This window comes from Malaya genurostris, chromosome 1 (genome assembly GCF_030247185.1).
Source record: "Malaya genurostris strain Urasoe2022 chromosome 1, Malgen_1.1, whole genome shotgun sequence".
Taxonomy (NCBI): Eukaryota; Metazoa; Arthropoda; class Insecta; order Diptera; family Culicidae; genus Malaya; species Malaya genurostris.
In genome coordinates, this window is record NC_080570.1 from 106,072,897 (window position 1) to 106,093,913 (window position 21,017).

At 36.6% G+C, this 21,017-nt stretch overlaps 1 protein-coding gene across 1 annotated transcript in view; it reads left to right on the top strand.

Moving 5' to 3' along the window:
* The first annotated feature begins 3,152 nt into the window (after positions 1-3,152).
* LOC131425315 (uncharacterized) overlaps positions 3,153-21,017 on the top strand; it is a 216,816-nt gene continuing 198,951 nt past the window's right edge. Inside the window, exon 1 of the mRNA XM_058587109.1 lies at positions 3,153-3,910. Coding sequence (XP_058443092.1) covers positions 3,811-3,910 — 100 coding nt within the window. The 5' untranslated portion in view covers positions 3,153-3,810. The remainder of the gene's footprint in view (positions 3,911-21,017) is intronic.

The window sequence follows — 21,017 nt, forward strand, 5'->3', positions numbered from 1 at the left end:
AAGTTACAGTCGAAATCAATAAAATTCAAGCTAATCTAACATTAAGTCATTAAAAATGAAATATTCTGTCATTTGACAAATTAGGTCTTTATGAATTACATCGTATGAGGGATTAAGTCAACTGTAAAATTCAGATATTTTTGGTGTGTGGTATTGAGGAGTATAATGCCTCGATAGTTTTTACATTCCAGTCTGTGGCTCTTTTTGTAGATTGGAGATTTGTGGCTATCCAGCCAGTCCAAAGGCATTTCATTTCTTCCCAGATCATACCGATCACATGGTGGAATGCGTCGTACAATCGCTCGCTCATGACTTTTAGAAGTTCGGCGGTTCCCGCGGCTTAGGATATCGTACAGTCCTTCGCATTGCGCTGGGTGGAAGAATTCTGTCCAGATGATGATCTACACATCATGTTTCCGGGGAGTACCTGAGTATGTCTTATCCAGATACTCAAAAAATCAATTTTACTAACCATTGATGTAACAATGGAATATTAATTGTGTATTACTAATAGTACCAAGATTCGGCGTTTTGTAGCAAGAAGATTAAAAAAAAACTCGAGAATATAATTTGAATTATCCTTTTTCTAACATATTTCCCATGTGGGACTGATATGCGAGTATTTTGTTCATAAGATAAAATTCTTTCACGCATTGATTGTGGGGCTCTCAAGCTACCCGCTTAGAAATTCATGAAACTACCCACTAAACCTTGGATTTCCAATTCTACTGCCCTGGACCACTTTTAGGTATTACTCTGGTGTTACATTGGTGCTTCGGGGTGGCCATAATACCCTTTCCGGCTATGTGCATCACCACTCTAGCGGTCTGCACCAATTTTCCTCCTACGTTTTTAGCCATTCAGCTATCCACTTAGTCATACTCTTCTCGGATAGTACCCGGTGTTGAATCAAACCTACTCCGACTGAAAATTCTCCGACGATAGAGGCTTCTCCGACACCGAACATATGCTCTTGAGACATTGAACTACCGATTTGTCCGCGGTCTACTCAGATAGTCCCCGGCGTGATAGTCTACTCAGATAGTCGATCTTGTGTGGGCTGTCATGGCAGACAGAGGATACCACTTGTCCGAACCTGGGTAGGTACCACCTGAATCCACCGTGACCGATGAGAAATTTCGGCAGACCAAAGTTCATTTCGTCGTGGGGTCAATCGATCCATCCGCAACTCTTAGAATGAGCCAATGTGTCCACTTGCTTATGGTTGAGCTGTCCCAATTTCATCGCCAATTACGTGAGAAAGCTTCCTTGATGGTTCTATAGGCGTTCCTATCACCACGCAAGTCACAGAAATCCGAGTCCCCCTTGACTATCAATCCAATAGGCTGCGTCTCCAGATACCGTACACTATGCGCTGATCACGGCGAAGACACATCCGGCGTGCTCTCCAGCATCTGTACGTTCCGTTCCACGTTGAGTGCAATGGCCCATTCCGGGCTGCCATTCCTGAGGATCGAAACTACCACTCCTGTCAGTAATCTGTGTTTACTGTACCTTACCTGCGAACAGCTGATCATCATTTGGCTCGCACTGGGTTCAACAGGGTCAAAAGTTGCACCATAATACAGCTTAACTGATCAATACCAGTTTTGTTTTTTTTAAACCTGTGTTAATCCACCTAAAGGAGTAACGGTGCTTTTCCCATTTACGTTTTTGTGAGTAATCGATGTAATTCCAGTTCCGAAGTCATAAGGAGCTGTTCTTACCAGGTACCAAGAATGCACTACGTGGAATGGAAAGTCCCGGGACTCTCATAGTGACGTGAATAGTGTACCGTGTAAATTTTGGTTGAGAACAAGCCTCTAGTTGGTCCAATACAAAATTTCATAACCTGCCCCCCGCGGCTATTATCTCTGAAAAGATTTCTCCAGGGAACGAATTTTTGTTGAATGATGAGGTCCTTGCAGAAACAGAAGCCTATTTTAGAGGTATTGACAAATCTTTTTTCTTCATTGGGCATCGAAATGTTTGAGGATCGATGGGTCAAGTGTATCGCTCTAGATGAAGAATAAAAAAGTTTTCACAGTAAACTTTTTCTTTGTTAGGCCCGGGACCTCTCATTCCATGTAGTATACTGTGGGACGATGACACGTAAATCAGGAAGGCCTTTTAACGGCTTCCTGGTACAAGTTTTGATTTGGCAAGTCATTTCCGTGAAAAAAATGCTGCTCTTTTAATTACTAAAAATCTGGAAAAATATCGGTAAAAACACACTATCATTTGTCAAAGTAGGTACACAAAATTACGATGTGGGACGCGGACGAATTGAGCCCATCACTACCTAGTGGTAAAAAACTGAACAAATAAAAAATCTTTGATCCAACCCAATTAACTGCTGAGTCGATCAATGCATTTTATTTTAGTGCATTCTGATGCGGAAATAATTGACGAATTCATTTCACTATTTAATGTCGTACAATTCCACGAATTCAATTTAGCAATCTAGGAATAATAAGATGAAATAGAATAGAAAGGGTTTCTGGCTTTGGTGAACTTTTATAATTATTCAAGCTACTCGGAATTGAAAGCTCGAAGAAATAACAAAAATAGAACATAAAATAACTGCTTTTCAACGCAAAAGATTGCATAGCCAAAATGTACAATGCAGAATCATCAATTCCGCTTTTATAAGTTCAATGCTGTACAGACATTAATTACCCCAACGCAACGTAACCCGATTTATTTGCGAAACAAAATGAATGGTATTCATAATAATACTTACCATCAACAGCAAATTATTTGGACAGGAGGACATGGAAACGGAAAGTCACATGTGAAAACAATGAGCTTTTCATTTATTTCACATTAATTACTCATCAGTGCCTCCGCGTGCCCTCATGCGTACGAATGGTAGACAATCAAATGTAAAGGTACCAGTTTCCGAAACTATTAAAAACATTCGTACCTCGCTTGGTACCATCTTGTAACTACTGTTGAAGGCAGAAAAAGTAACAACTAGTAAACGACCATACCTGGTGAGTGCCAACCGGGATGAAAATCCGAACTGCGCAAGCATGTGCCCGCTCGGGATGAACACGCCAACCAACTTCGGCTCGGTGGTTCGTCCTTTCGGCATGCATCCTATGGTTTAATATCCTTTCGATCTCGCTGTTATTCACCAGTCAGTTTAGTCGTGCCGGCACAAGTAGGCGCGAAAATTCGTGTGCTTCATTGTGCTAGCTAATCATTGGCATTTCCGTCGGAATGTCTTCTTGTGTGCTGAGTTCAGTCAATTAAATACCCCTGAATTTTGATACTGTTGTGGTATTGTACTAGACAAGTGCGCGATAGCGATTGGAATCAGCTATCTTTAACGGGTTGTGTAGAAGGAGAAGTGAACGTAGAAAACCATCGGGTATCGTTCTGAAACATATCGTTTATTGTACCAATCAATGATAAGAAACAGAAGAAGCATTAACCGGTGAGAAGCAACAGGAGAAGTGTTCTTTGGCCGTGTCGGTGATTCATGCTTAACCAATCGGTTCTCTCGATGATTTATCAGCTATAGTTAAAGTTTCCAACAACAAGAGTGATTTATTACACGAACAGAAGTCATTATTGAATTTGTTCTAAATTTTTACCGCCGAAAGGCACAAGAGGGAAGCGGAAAAGTTTGCTCTACCCTACAGGGAGCAAAATAGAAATACCAATTGATTAATTCCGACAGACCGAATCGCAGCGTTGGGTACGGCAAGGTGTTTCTGTAAAGTTTTGATGCTTGAGTGAAAAGAAGCTGATTGTAAAAGTTCACCTCGTTCGTCGTTTGCATTCTCGTCTTCCACGAAAATCATGTTTTGGATACTCCGGCGTACTGGAGCGGCTAACTTTTTCAATTTAATCAACAACAACTATGCAACTAAAGGAGGATCCAGTACCGGCAGCAACTCCGGTGAGTCTTTTAGATAATTTCACTGTTTTTTTTTGTTCGTTGTGTTGGAATTACGTGACCTAGAATTTCTGAATAGCTCGAGGAAATTGCTGAACTCTCAAATCAACCGACAGAAAGCCGTGATAGAGCTGCCCTCTAGTGAACGAATTGTATAGTTGAACCCGGGGTAAAATATACGCTATGGTAATAACTGATGTGTAAAGCGGTAACTCGATTTCAATAGAATAGCAATAATTCAGTGTGACCATGACTTTTCGCAAGATCTAATCGGAATCTATAATTTAATCAACTACATAGATTCATTAGTTTATTAGTCTTACTGCTGGAATATGGGGAAATGTATTTTACATAAAAATATCGATATCTCCGTTAAAAATGGATGGATTTCAATCATGTATGCCTTGTTGGATAGCTATTACGGTGCGAAATATAGCTATCAAAACATATTTTGTTTACAAGAACAATTGTGACAGATATTGCCAAAAAATCATCAAAAAATCAAAAATATTCAATATCATTCAGGATGATGAGGATACTTTCCGTGTACGACTAGTTTGATCACAATCGGTCCAGTCATCTCTGAGATTTCGACCTCTCTGTTGACAACACACATACAAACATACGCACACATACTCACACACACGGACATTTGCACAGTTCGTCGATCTGAATCGATTGGTATATGAGACTCGACCCTGTGGGCCTCGGAAAATTTTTCTGAAGTTTGAGCGAATTCTATATATATAGAATAACAAATGGCATGATAAGTCCCTGGCCTAACACATAGATGGTGCTAGTTTTATTGCAGTCACTTTATTGTCAGTTAATACTAACCTTCAAAAAACAACTGTTATAATTTCATGATATTCTTTTCATTAGACTGTAAGTTATTGTGGTAAGAGTGACGCTATTTTTGTTATTTTCAGAACAATGGATCATAAAAAATTTTGTGTTTTAATTTTACACTGCTTCTTGATGGGAAAAAATTCCGTTCAAGCAAAGCAATGACTTGAAAAGTGTTATGGAGACTCCGCTCCATCAGAAACAACAATAAAACTTTGCTGACTTCAAACGCGATCGTAGAGACACCAATGATGTAGAACGCAGATGACGTCCAAATGAGGCTGTAACACCAGAAAACATAAAAAATCCACAAAATCGTTTTGAATGACCAAAAGACCTTGTTGGCTTTATATCGCATGAGCATTTGACTATGAGAAAGCTCTGTTTACAGTGAGTGCCACGTTTGCTCACTGTTGACGAAAAACGACAACGTGTTAATGATTCTGAGCAGTGCTTGGCCATATTTAAACGTAACAAACCGGATTTTTTCATCGATATGTGGCAGTGGATGAAACATGGATTTCGGAATCGAAACGTCATCTGAGTGGACAGCAACTGGTGAACCTCGTCCAAAGGGCCCGAAAACACAACAATCGGCTGGAAAGGTTATGGCCTCGATATTTCGGGATGTGCGTGGTGTAATATTTATCGACTATCTTGAGAAATGAAATACCATTAACAGTGAATATTATATAACGTTATTGGAGCGTTTGAAGGCTGAAATTGCAAAGAAAAGATCAGACCTGACTGTACTTTATTTTCAGGGCATTATAGACACACCTTGTAATGACACGACCTTCGGATACTTTCTTGGGCCAAGATCTTGGTGCCTTGGTGGTCGTTTTGTACAGTGACGTTGTTATTTCTTGTGAGCTGGATGATGGTGGATATTCTTTTTCGGAACTCGGATTGTTCCTCCAAGAATACTTCTCAAAAGCGAATAAAAGAATTTGTCTTTGGATTGACTAATCGAACAGTTTGGAGAGAGCGGGGGGTAAACTGATGGGCCAATGGCTTTGGGAATACGGGATCTTTCCCAAGATTCAGCTCTGGGATAACTTTCATAGGGAAGGAATGTAGCCAAGTCCCTAAAACCGGTTAATTCTAGCTAAAACAAAAGGTAAAATCAAATGATGCAAAGCCTTGGTATTACATTCCTTCTGTGGAATTTAACCTTCTGTTTCAGCAGACTCGGTAGTCGATTTATAGCGTACAGAACCATTGAATGGTGCTACTAACCTACTGACACTAATACCGTTTTTGGTTTAGAACCTACACTCGGGCGACTCTGACTCCGAGTAAAACGAACACGTGGTACGCGCCCTAAACAACAACTCATATAAAAAAGAAAACAATAAACAAGCTCGCATGGATGCGTGGTGCGACCCGAGAAAATTTTCAGAGCGAAACTATGCGATTGGAGTCCGATCTATAATGACCTCAGGTTTCTAAAACAAACTCATCAAAAGTTGTTTTGGTGACTCTGGGTCAGCTCTCGGGCTGCTCCGATCAATAAACGAAAACGGTATAAGAATCCTCCTAGGGAGTCGACCATACGAAAACTGGCTATGCATTGAACGGTCAACCATATAAAATGAGCGAATGGTCAAATGCTTTAGCTAGATGTTTAAAGTATTTTTGAAACCTCTTTTAATTTTGGAATTTTCACGATAGCGATCAGCTCATCCACAGTGTCTCAACTTACCTTTGGGACCAAGCTGTCTAATTGATCAACCTCGGCTACGTCATCAGTGATGGGTCTTTCGTATGAACCAACTATATTGAGTCCTAAATTGAACGGCTAAAAGCAAAAGTCGGATAAGTGCAACTTAGTTTGGAAAACCCGTTTAAGTATTTTTGAATGCAAAAACCGGATAAAAACATTGAGCGCAAAAGTCGGACACGGACTTTGAAATGCAAAAGCCGTTTAAAAACATTTTTATTGCAAGAACCGGACAAAAATACTTTGAATGCAAAAACCGGACAAAAACTTAACCGGTTCTTCCAAAACAAATGTACTTATCCGGTTTTTGCATTCAAAGTTATTTTCGGCCAACTGCCGCTGCGGGATAAAGCATGGGTCGCTAGTTTGCTACGGGTGGCGTGATATGTAAGGACATTTTCATTGAGTCTCGTCTTGTTCCGCAGGGAAAATCGAATGTGATTTGATAATTATGTCAAGTCTACTTTATAAATTTTAATAGAAACTTTTTGCAATAAATTATTATAGATGAATCATTAATGTATAAAACTCTTGGTACGAAGATGAAACATGAAATATAGCTTGATAAACTTAGTTCGTATCTGTTTTCATCACGACGGAACTATATTTTCCATAATGGATGGAGCTAATATACTTTATTAATGACTCGTAACTACGATGCATTCATGTTGACTGAATTTATAATGTTTTCGCCAATTAACAAACAAACATGTATTAAGGATTGCTGAAAAAAATTAGAACAGAGTTGTGTTTCTTTTGATAAGGTCAATACTCCGGTTAATCATCTGTGCAGTCAAGTATGTATATTAGTGGTTTCAATTCGAGGAACATCATAGTTGTATCAGTTTAATTGTGAATGTTACAACAGATTTGAAATTTTTATTCAAACGATATTAGAGTGAAATGTTCAACATCTTCTATTCATTCAATTCATTCAAACCATCAGTTGGAGTAGGATAACTATCTCTGTACAAAAAAAGAAACGTATACGATATGTAAGTCAATAGTAATATGAAATGGAAAGCAATTTGATTGACAAACATACTCGATATAAAACTTATGATATAAAATCAGACAGACCCTTCAAAGCTGTCTTGAAAGGATTATCAAATGATCAAAGTATTGATGAAATTAAAAATGAACTAAAAGAATTGCTTGGTTTTGCCCCTTCCCAAGTAATACTTATGAAAAAAAGAGCGAATGGTACTTCTAAACCACGCTCTGGAATTTCCCATGAACTTTACCTAATACACTTCAATCGAAGTGATGTAAACAATTTGAAAACTTTAGAAAAAGTACGTTTCATTTCCCACATTAAAATTCATTGGGAACATTATAAACGGCATAATCGTATTGCAAACTTAACGCAATGTCGTCGTTGCCAAGGCTTCGGTCATTGAACCAAAAATTGTCATATGGATATACGGTGTTTGAATTGTGGTAAATCGCATTCGAAAGACGATTGTCCAACGAATGAAACCACTGATAAATTTTCATGTTCAAATTGCAATGGAAATCATAAATCCAATTATTTGAAATGTCCTGTCAGGGAAAAAATTTTAAATGCTCGTTCGCTTCGACAACAAGTCAAATCAACGACCTTAAATTTACAGAACACACCTGAAAATCAAAAAACCGTTACAAATGCCACGCCTAATTCTTTTAAGGCACTGATTTCTTCGAAACAAAAAACAGGTACGCCTGCCAATTCGTCTTCTAACGAAAACAATTTATTGACAGGTAGATCGACCTCGTCATCATCTTCTTCTAATGTCAGTTATGCTGGTATATTAGGTAGAAATCTATCACCTATTTCTTCTAATGTAAATAATCAAAACACAGGACCGCCTTGCAGTTCTTCTTCTAACGAAAACAATTTATTAATAGGTAGACCGGCCAAATCATCTTCTTCTAATGGCAGTCTACCTACAAATATTCCTTCAATGCCATTCGCTTCTTTAAATGAAGTCGATTTAGGCGATATAACTGAAAATAAAATGATCTACCTACAAGATCAACTTTTTCAAATGATCATCCAAATGAATTCGACTTCATCACTTTTTGAAGCATTTCAAATCGGATGGAAATTTGCAAATAATATTATAATGAATTTAAAATTTAACAGTGATGTTAAATAATTATTTGAATATTTTAAATTGGAATGCTCGATCTTTGAAATCGAGTGAAGATGAATTTTATAATTTTCTCAAAGTTCACAAAATTCATATTGCCATTGTGACAGAAACTTTTCTTAAACCAAATGTAAAATTGAAAAGTAATCCACATTATGTGGTTCATCGATTTGACAGGTTTACTGGAATGGGTGGTGGAGTTGCCATTTTTGTCCAACGGCAAATTAAACATCGAATTTTACCTTCTTTCAATACTAAAGTTATTGAAAGCTTTGGAATCGAAGTTGAAACCATTCATGGAATTTATTTCATCGCTGGAGCATATTTGCCATTCCAATGCACCGGCGAACAATTAAATTTCTTTAAAGGCGATTTGCAAAAACTTACAAGATATCGATCGAAATTTTTCGTAATAGGGGACTTAAATGCTAAGCATGTCCAGTGGAATTGCAGGCAAAATAACAGTAATGGTAAAATACTTCATAATCAACTCTCAGCTGGTTACTTCACAGTTCTTCATCCCAGTAATCCGACTTGTTTCTCTTCCGTGAAAAACTCGTCTACAATTGATCTGGTTCTAACAGATCAAAGTCACATTTGTAGTGAACTGATTACTCATGCTGATTTTGACTCAGATCATCTTCCTGTAACATTCAGACTTTCCAACGAAGCTATAATTAATCCAATTAGTTCTATTTTCAACTATCATAGAGCTAATTGGTTGGATTACAGATCTCACATTGAAAATCATGTGGATCATGAAACTATTTTAGAAAATTCTGCGGACATCGACACAGCAATTGATAATTTGAATCATTATATTATCGAAGCTAGAAATCTTTCAGTTCCCAAAGCTCAAACTAAATTAAATTCTCCTATCATCGATGACAATCTTCAACTGCTCATTCGGTTGAAGAATGTTCGTCGACGACAATATCAACGTTCTCGTGATCCTGCTATGAAAAACATAGTTAAGGATTTACAAAAAGAAATTAAACATAGATTTACTCTTTTGCGAAATGAAAATTTTGCTAAAGAAGTTGAACAAATTAAACCATATTCTAAACCTTTCTGGAAACTTTCTAAGGTTCTTAAGAAACCTCAGAAACCAATTCCTGCTCTCAAGGAAGGAAATCGAATACTTCTTACAAATGGTGAAAAAGCTCAAAAGCTAGCTCAGCAGTTCGAGAGTGTCCACAATTTTAATTTAAACGTTGTGAGTCCTATTGAAAATGAAGTCTCACTGAAATATGATCATATTTCAACCCAAGTGTTATCACACGATGACATTATTGAGACGAATTTTGATGAAATTAAATCAATTATTAGGAAACTCAAAAACATGAAGGCTCCTGGTAATGATGGAATTTTTAATATTCTTATTAAAAATCTTCCCGATGTTGCCTTGAGACTCCTGGTTAAAATTTTCAACAAGTGTTTTTCATTAGCTTACTTCCCAAAAAGATGGAAAAACGCTAAAGTAATTCCTATCCTAAAACCTGATAAAAACCCAGCAGAAACATCAAGTTATCGCCCAATTAGCTTACTTTCTTCTATCAGTAAACTTTTTGAAAAAATTATCTTGTTGAGAATGATGACTCATATAAATGAGAATTCAATTTTTTTACCAGAGCAGTTTGGATTTCGTAATGAACATTCAACTACTCATCAACTTGTCAGAGTAACGAACATGATAAAATCAAATAAATTTTCTGGGTTATCCACTGGAGTTGCTCTTCTAGACATAGAAAAAGCATTCGACAGTGTTTGGCACAAAGGTTTAATAGCAAAAATGTCTGATTTCCAGTTTCCTATTTATTTGATCAAAATGATTCAAAATTATTTAACTGATCGTACTCTTCAGGTTAGCTAACAGAATTGTAAATCTGAATTGCTACCCGTACGAGCCGGTGTTCCGCAGGGTTCGAGCGTAGCTCCAATCTTGTATAATATTTTCACTTCTGATCTTCCAAATCTACCCGTTGGTTGTCAGAAATCGCTATTCTGTGACGACACAAGTCTGTTAGCCACAGGTAGAAATCTAAGAGTGATCTGCAGTCGCCTACAAAGAAGTTTAAATATTTTCAGTGGTTATCTGTCAAAATGGAAAATTAAACCAAATGCAGCAAAAACGCAATTAATTATCTTTCCTCATAAGCCAAGAGCTTCTTTTCTAAAACCAAACAATAATCACATTCTCAAATTGAATGGCTTGGAATTGACATGGTCTGATCAAGCTAAATACTTAGGTTTAACGTATGACAAAAAACTCACTTTCAAGGATCACATTGAAGGAATCCAGGCAAAGTGTAATAAATATATTAAATGTTTATATCCTCTTATAAACAGAAATTCTAAGCTCTGTCTAAAAAACAAATTGTTAATTTATAAACAAATTTTCAGACCAGCCATGCTTTATGCGGTACCAATTTGGTCAAGCTGTTGTTCCACCAGGAAGAAAACGCTTCAAAGGATTCAGAATAAAATTCTGAAAATGATTCTGAAGCGTCCTCCCTGGTTTAGTACAAATGAGTTACACAGACTCACAAATATAGAACCATTAGATGTAATGTCACATAATATTATAAGCAAATTCCGACAAAAATCGATGCAATCTTCAATTGAATCGATTCGCTCTCTGTATTAGTTAGTAAGTTAGTATATAAGTTCCTTTTCCCCATTACACAATACAAGTAGGTTTAGAATTTTCCCTACACAAAATTCTCAGAATTGCGGAAGCAAATAATGTCCTCATGGTAATAACCAAATCATATATATAATAGGGCTGAAAAGTCACCACTTGTGGCTGAACACCCAATTTAAATCTTAATAATTTAATTTTAACTCATTCCAATAAATAGTTATTAAAAAAAAAATAAAAAAAAAAAACTCGATATAAAACTAAATACGAATGCATGGATTTTAAATGAATGAAACTTTATTTTTCAATTAACGCTCAGGTTTGCTTCTTGGGTAAAAAAAAATAAAAAACTGTTAAGTAATTTTGAATTAATTATCTTTTTTAACATATGTGCATGAAAATAGGCGTAATTGTTTATGTGTGCATGGCATTAACTCAGAGGATAGAGTAACAATCGGAAGGATTGATTCGAATATCATCTTTACTAAAACACATGTATTTTGAATATATTTTTTTAATTGTTTCAAATTTGGATAAGCATTATCCTTGCCCCATTATTCTTGTAAAAATTGCACTATTAGCTCGTAGTATTCAACAGTACATTGTAGCCATAAACTGTTAGTTAAAAATGGAGGCAGAGCTGGAACTTCATTAGATTAATCCGAACACAAAAACTGCTTTTCGAAAAGTACATTCAATTGTTAAATTTAATAAATTTGGAATGAAATGCGAACACAAGCTGAGATCATATTAATTCATGTGAGGAAGCGAAAAGTTTCAAAACGATTTTTTTAAATATTATTTTATAGGGCCAATTGCATTCTTGCAAATGCAGGGTGGGCCATTCAAAGTGGAAGCATCGGGCAACCTGGTATGACGCTTCCAACGCGATATGTCATTAGTCGATTTGACAATTCCGTCGATCTGACGACTGATGACATACCGCGTTGGAAGCGTCATTCCAAGATAATTTTACCATTGAACAATACACATCAAAAGAACGCGCTGAAATTGGTCAGCTTTGCATGCAAAAGGAGAGCAACTTTTGGCAAAAATCATCATGTCAGAGGCACATTTCACGTTTAATAGATGCTTTTATAAACAAAATTGTTGGTTCTATGCAACTGAGAACCCTCAATTAATTGAGGAACAGTCTCTATACGATCAATAAGTTACAGTTTGGTGTGGTGTTTTTTTTTTTCATAGCAACGTAAAATGTCCATGGTGATCGTTATCGTGCCATGATAAATGATTTTGTGATACCCACTGTTCGTCAAAATGGTTTGAATGGCTACTGGTTTCAACAGTATGCAACATGTCATACGGTTTGACTAACAATCGATTTGTTATGAACATTGTCTTCCGTACGAGTCATATCGCAAAACGATGATTTTGACTGGCCTCGATTTGACGCCACAAGACTTTTTTGTGTTTTTTTAATCCAAGGTATACGCTGATAAGTCATGAAGCATAGCAAAACTCAAAGTCGACATACGACGTGAAATCACCGCCATATCGACCGATACATTGGTCAAAACGATGGAAAATGCCGAAAAAAGGATACATTTTGTACTCAAGACCAAATGTCACCATTGACGCGATATCATTTTCAAAAAATAGATGTAACATATCTCCTTCAACAAAAAAATATTATAATCTAAATGAAAATTAAATTAACAAATCCTTCCTCTATAAATGGCCTACTCTGTACAATAATGGCAAATCCAATCACCTTTCAAACGTCTTCAATTTTCAACCCTTTTTAAACGATTTTAGAATGTTATTCACTTAATAAAGCTCGTCGTTACAGAAGATTAGAGGTTGCATATTCGGCACATGCTGGCTAAACACTTGTTATACTTATTATTAGCTGGGAACGGGTATAGCGTTCAGCGATGTCAGATCTACGAAAATCTCCGTAGATCTACGGATTCGAACATTTTCTACGGATATACGGATCCGTAGACAAAATCTACGGAAATTGGATTTTTTCTACGGAAATCTACGGAAATTAAAATTTATCATCAACGGAGAACTACGGAAACTAGTTTTGTCTGGCGAGCAAAAAAAATGCTTTTCACCGCGAGAGCTTCCGAGAAAAATGCCAATCTACGAAAATGACACTACTACTATCTGACATCGCATTAGTGTGATGGGTGAGTAGATGCCTTTCACCCAGCCTACCTGGGTGGGTTCGATGCTCTGAAAATGAAAGATGAAAGCCAATTCAATCTCCTTTTTTCGGGCTTGAAATTTATTTGGTGTCACAACGGCGGCCATGATATGTTCCTTAAGGAAAATTACGCGTAATCTAAAATGTGATAAACCCTTTAACCATTCATTTATACCGACAGTCATCTAATTTGTTTAAACGCTTTATTTTTTAGCTGAAAGTCGAGTTTCAATTAACAAATTGTGATAAAATCGAATTAAACCTCTTTGCTTCGGCTCTAAGAAACAGTATTTCAGAAAAAAATTGCTTGAGAATTGAGCAATACTGCTGTTTTAGAAACGCGAATAATTCTATTTCCATCCATTTCCTTTGAGCCAGTGGCTCGAACAAAGACAGCAGATCTTACATTAAGCAATGATTTTAGTGTATGAGAAGAGTACTGGAACTATGTTGAACGGGGGTACCGTTACCCTATATTAACCTTATTATCCGAAACAGAAAACTCAATCACTCGATTTACAATCAAAGGATTGCATGTTATGAATACATTGAATGAATAGAAGAGCCGACATGAATATAGCATAGTTATCATATATCTATGAAAAGGTTTAGAATATGTTGAACATTTCACTGTAATATCGTTTGAATAAAAATTACAAATCTGTTGTAATATTCACAATTGAACTGATACAACTATGATGTTCCTCGAATTGAAACCACTAATATGCATACTTGACTGCACAGATGATTAACCGGAGTATTGACCTTATCAAAAGAAACACAACTCTGTTCTTATTTTTTTCAGCAATCCTTAATACATGTTTGTTTGTTAATTGGCGAAAACATTATAAATTCAGTGAACATGAATGCACCGTAGTTACGAGTCATTAATAAAGTATATAAGCTCCATCCATTATGGAAAATATAGTTCCATCGTGATGAAAACAGATACGAACTAAGTTTATCAAGCTATATTTCATGTTTCATCTTCGTACCAAGAGTTTTATACATTAATGATTCATCTATAATAATTCATTGCAAAAAGTTTCTATTAAAATTTATAAAGTAGACTTGATATAATTATCAAATCACATTCGATTTTCCCTGCGGAACAAGACGAGACTGAATGAAAATGTCCTTACATATCACGCCACCCGTAGCAAACTAGCGACCCATGCTTTATCCCGCAGCGACAGTTGGCCGAAAATAACTTTGAATGCAAAAACCGGATAAGTACATTTGTTTTCGAAGAACCGGTTAAGTTTTTGTCCGGTTTTTGCATTCAAAGTATTTTTGTCCGGTTCTTGCAATAAAAATGTTTTTAAACGGCTTTTGCATTTCAAAGTCCGTGTCCGACTTTTGCGCTAAATGTTTTTATCCGGTTTTTGCATTCAAAAATACTTAAACGGGTTTTCCAAACTAAGTTGCACTTATCCGACTTTTGCTTTCAGCCATTCAATTGTGAGACTCAAAAAACTAATGGTGAATGCATTGGCATTCTTTAATGGTATTCTGGAAAGTTTCTCATCATCCGCGACCTCGGATGATACCAGTGAAGGGATGGGCTTCGGTTTATCCTTGAGCATCTTCGTTAAGGATCAGATATCTGCGTATGAGAGTAGTTTGTAGTTTTTTTTTTGAAAATATTAGAATCTTTCTTGGATTACCCTAGATGTAAAAAGTTGTTATAAATAATGTTTTGTCGTGTTTTCTCTCTTATGCTACGTCAGTAACACTATCAATTTGAAAAGAGGTACTTGGCAGAGGTTGTATTGAAACCGTCTATAATGGCGACTGCAATTGCCTACTGGAAGGAAAGCAGTTCAACGTATATTTCCATCGGAGAATCCAATGCCAATAATCGGAGTCAGAGATTGGTTGACGTTGAACCCAGTCGGTGCGATAGCAGTTTATTCTATGTTGGTTTAGAACCAGAGATGCCAGGTAAAAATTTCAAATATCTGCAGACAGGGTCTGTAAATCAGAAAAAAAATCTGCAGTCAGTAAGTATGTTTTGCTGGCAGCAATTTCTCTATAAAGTATGACACGCAAAACTGTTTTGGCGAGCAAAAAAAAAAAAAGGTCGCGAAAATTTCAAAAGTCTGTAAATATAGACGAAAGTCTGCGAGAAATTCAAAAGTCTGCAAAAGTCTGCTAGAATTTCAAAAGTCTGTAAAAGTCTGCACAACAAAAAATGTCTGCAGCACTATACCCCAAATCTGCAGATTTACAGACAAATCTGCAGACCTGGCATCTCTGTTTAGAACTGTCACAGCAGTAAATCTAAACGTCATTTCTATTGAGAAAAATATGGGTAGAAAACCCGTTAAAGACAAGAACGTCTTTGGTTGCAGTTTCAATATAGGCAAAAGCCTATGATGAATCGATTGTTTATTGGTGATTGCAACTTCTACTCGATAATCACACATACAATATTACCGACGACATGTATATAAGCGCAAGAAAAACACAACTTGAGAACAACGAAGCAAAGCCTTGGCATTATATTCTTTTTGTGGCCTTTCTGTTTCAACAAACTTCGCAACCGATTCATAGCGTACAGGATCATTGCCACTAAGAATCTTTCCAAGGTCGGGGCTCGAACATACGGTAATTAGCTTGTAAGACCAGTGCCCTATGCATTGAACCGCCAACCTGGGCAATTTGAGAAATAAATCTTTAAACTAGGTGTTCTTTCAAAGCTTTGCTAGAAAAAATTACTCAATAATCAGCGCTTCAAAGTTTACATTGAATGCTCCCACAGAGCTCACTCAATGCTCACGTGAATGCGTTTGTGCAACAACAACATTTTCACATGCGTTCATTATTTAGGAGTTTGGATAAAAACAGTTTTTTGTGCTTTGGGCACTTAACCGATTTCACTATTCATTACGTGTCGTCTTCGACTCGTCAGTGCAGAGCAGTTCAAATTGAACTGCTTACTGTAAAAACTTCAACAGTTCAATTTGAACCGCTAAGGCAGACGTAAAATTAACGCAATTTGCGATGGCGAACATGCTGTCTCGTAGTTCAAAATACATTGCTAATGTACTGATGAGATGAAGCTTACCTTACCTATCAACCTGTGGTGGTCAAGTTCTGTGGTGCACAGATAAAAATATTTTGTGATTTTACATTTATTTTCATGCACATATTTGGAGCAGACAATTAAATGGAAATTTACATTACAAAACGAAGCGGTTTGTAAATATACAGTCTTGTTCAATGAAAAACTAAATGAATTCTAATGTAATTTTACATCAATCATGGTTTTAAATCAGATTTTCGTTTCAACTGATGTCTATTTCATAGTACTATCGGTTTACATGTCGTGTAAGTTTCATCTTTTCTTTCTGTGTGTGTTTTTTTTTTCTGTATCTAGCTAACGTATCCATGTAGCTCGATCCATGACCGCTCACCGTCAGCCACTCAAAGTTCTCCACTCCTCCACTTGAATCGATTCACCTTGTTCGCTGGGTTCCTCTTTTTCTTGTGCCTACCGGATCAGAATCAAGAACTATTTTCAATGGGTTACCTTCCGGCATCCTGATGACATGCCTAGACCATCGCATTCGTCTAACTTTTGCTCGTGTTGATTCTACAAGAGACAAGAGAGTCCATCACCTTGTCGTAGCCTTCTGCGATGAGATGAGATGAAGACGAATGGAAATAAGAAATTGATAGCATTGATGACTATAAATATGATAAAAAAAACTTGGAGTAGAAAATTTCAGAAACATAACCATAAGATTGGTGTAGGACTGCATTCGAGATGTGTTTAGATATTTACCTCCGATTTGCAGAGAAGTAATCTTTATAGTTCTTTAGATAAACTTAAGAGCTCTTAGAAGGGCTGTCCACTTTGCGTTGTATTTTTCTCCAATTCAAACGACCAGCAGCAGGATGTTGCAATCTCTCTTGCGAAACACACACTGTGAATGACCCACAATAGAGATGCTCACAGAAGAACTAATAGTTGTTTTTCTGCGTTTAGGCTTAAGAAATGGAATCTCATTTTCGGCATTGACTGAAGCACCAGTTGAATTATGCCGATCCTTTCTGCGTCTGCGCACTCGATGTATCTCCATACATGAATTATCGTAGACTAAAGTGCTATTCACACTAGGCCGTGACGTATCCGGAACGGGACTGGACCGGATCCCGTCCGGGTTACGCTTCAAATTTGTTCAATGCAGCTCTATGTGAGTATTCTCACTAGACCGTGTCGTACCCGTGTATGTATCGACACACGTCCGAAGCACGGTCAAAGCATGCGTTGACTCAAAGACACTATTGGCAGGTACTTGAATTGTCACATGCTTGCCATTCAAGGCTCCAAGACACAGATCGAAATTCCACAAAAATCGTTAGCAATCTTATTTCACATATCTTCTGTTGGTTTCGACATTGCATCGTCGATTAATTTTTCGGTAATTACACGACATATCTCGTGAACAATCTCTCAAGTCTCCAAGTCTGTAACTAAATGTCATGGTTTTTTGCGTGTCTCCTGTTGCTAAATATCTGAAATCAGGAAACGAACACAAACCATAAGCCATCTCAATGATCGTTATACAATTTTTGGTTGGAGTTTTCTTGACATTTACAAAGAAATCTTGTTAACAAATCAATGAAAATATCTTAAACAAACTGCCAGCCTTTCTAGGGGAGTCACTGCTAATCGGCATGTAGTGTCATGCATTTTAAGATACGGATGAATTTTACTCAACAGCGAGTTGAAATAGGCTTCTGACATTCGGAAATATTTCTTGATCTCGTTATTCCCAAGCTGCTTATATAAGGCGGTGAATTCACCCTCAACTGCTCTTTTTCGCCAAAGTTCGTGCACCCAAATCTTTTTTTTAACTGCTGATTATCTTCGTCATTCAGAGCAATCGCAATTACGGCCAATTCTTCGTTAGGAAAATGTCCAATTTTCGTGAGGAACAGAAAACATCAAATGCAACGATTGTATATGTTACTAATACTAATAATGTTACGGCAGCGACACGGAAAGTGCACGGTATGATGAGAATATTTTACAAATAAATCCCGGCACGTTGCGGCCTCTTTCCGGATACGTCACGGCCTAGTGTGAATAGCGCTTAAAGCTAGCTGGGTCTATTTATAGATTCGACTGATTTTTTTCGAGTTTGGCCCAATATTGAACTAACGTTTATATAATAATCGTGATATTATTAATATTCTTATATCTTCTTCCATTCGTTTCGCAAAAGAATTAGATAGAATACTAAAACAGGGAAAAAGTTATTAAGAAATCGAATATGGAGTAACTTTGTTACTCTTACGTGTTGTGAAATTTTGAAAATGTACTCAAGTTAGTACAGTAAAGAAAGACGTAGTCCTATGTCATAATGGCAGTCCATCATGATCAAATTTCCCTAGGTAAAAAATTACAAGATAAAGAAATTGCGGATTGTATTTGCTGTACACAAGTTATATCTATGAGTTTGATTTATTTCATATGCAGTTATGATACTGTAGTATTCTTGATAAATTACTTACTATAAATAATATTTACATATAACGATATTACAGCGCGATAAGTGAATATTTTTCAATTTCATGAGTAGTGCACATTTTTATGAAACTTGCTGAAAAATTCATCTAGTTGGTAGATCTTGTTAGTTGGAGAATATATAAACCTGCTTTGAGACTCGCTTGGATTTCTCAACAACGGTTGAACCGATTTTCATAAATCTTAATTCAAATTAAAGCTCTCATTGTCTTAAAATATACTGTGCAATTTCATCCAATACCGACTTCGATGCAAAACCGGTACGCATCGGTTCGTGCTGTTACGGAAGAAGAAAGCACCACCGCCTTTGCGAATTCATCGGCACAAGACACACATGAGCACGTGTTTCCAATCGTATTGTAGAAACCAGAACGCCAAATGTTTGTTACCAGTGTCTGGTATGGTTGATCACAACAACAACAAAACGTTATCGATTGGTTTGTAGTTTGTAGCTCATTCAACACAAAACATTATTATTAAGTTCTTAAATCACGTTATAGAAATGTGTTATATACCGCTTCAATGTAATTTACCATCTCATCTCAAAGCAACTCAACAGCTGAAGATACAGATATTTCTTATGAGTAAAACTATTTGTTTAGTTATCAATAATCTCACTATTCATATTATAGTTTCTTAAAATAGGTAGTCGGTACTAAGACTGATATTTCGATGTGTGATATGTCATACTATATTTAGAGGTAAAATTTTGTAGACTGAAGGTTTGGAGACGATTGTTTGCAATCTGTATTATTGATCTAATTTCTGAAATATTTGAATTCTTTTGATGCAAAGGTTGTATTGAGACAGGATTGCTCGATGGAATGATACTCTCGGAATACGATTTGTTCTCTTTCGGGTAATCGAAATTCAGCTAATATCTGCTTAAATACCATCCAGAGGTCAAAGGGTGATCAAGTGACAAGGATATGCACTCAATTTTCTTAGAGGTGACAGAACCGATGTTTAAAAAAAATATGTTCAAATCAAAAGTCTTACGAACTCAAAATGCTATTGAGCTTGATCAAGATCTAACTTTCAATTTTGAAATTTTAGTGGATATGTGTGGAAGTCTTTTTTTTAAAGACAATGTTTTAGAATAGAAACGATGTAAAAACGAACGAAATCAGTTGAACAAGCCCTATAGTTTATCTTTTGTGCCGGCATTGTAAGTTGATAACATTTAATTTCGGGAATATAATAGATATAAGAAAGGCATCATTACACCACCATGTGTATTAAAACATGTTTTGTAGAATTATAGTCGCTTCATACTAAGCTAAGTGAATCTTCTGAGTGAATAGAATAAATGTTTGTGTTGGTGAGTGATTCTCAATCTGTCCATAAAATAATTCTGTACGCTAAGAATCGGCACCTAGATCTGCTGAAACAGTCAAATTCCACTAAAGGAGTGACTTCGTTTTTGTCAAATGATATACCTGCAACAATACTCGCTATATGTACAATGGTTGGAAGTAAGAAGAAAATTCCATGTTTAGCGAAATAGAATTAGATACTGTTCTGTGAGTTAGAATCTAAATGTTAAACTGTCATAACGTCTAGACTGCAGTAGTTTTTCGTTATAATCCTATAGATGTATGATGTCGAGAAAATTTCCAGCACATATCGTTTTCTTTAGTGGCACACACAAATATAAACAAGCATACGAAGCCCTGTGTGCTTATTTAAACTGAGTGTTATTTCTGGAGTTCTAGTCACATAGCTGTGTGACCCTCAACCACTTGTGAAACATATCCTTCGGTGCCACAACCAGCTTAGTTTTGTACAATGTTTGTGTGTCGTGTCGAAAAAGTTACATCATCTCATCTAATTAATGGAGGTGGCATGACGAAGCTAACATATATCTCGCCAGCGAGCCAGCATTTTCTGATCGAATTTAAAGTTTCGGTTCCTAGCATTTTCGTATGGGTTCTCGCTTCCCTCAATATTAATTGCATTATTTACTCTCAAACTTGTCAAATTCACTCAATTTGCGTTGTTTCGAACATTGATTAGGCAATTTGTAGGTGTTGAGCGTATCGCTGATTATTCCAAC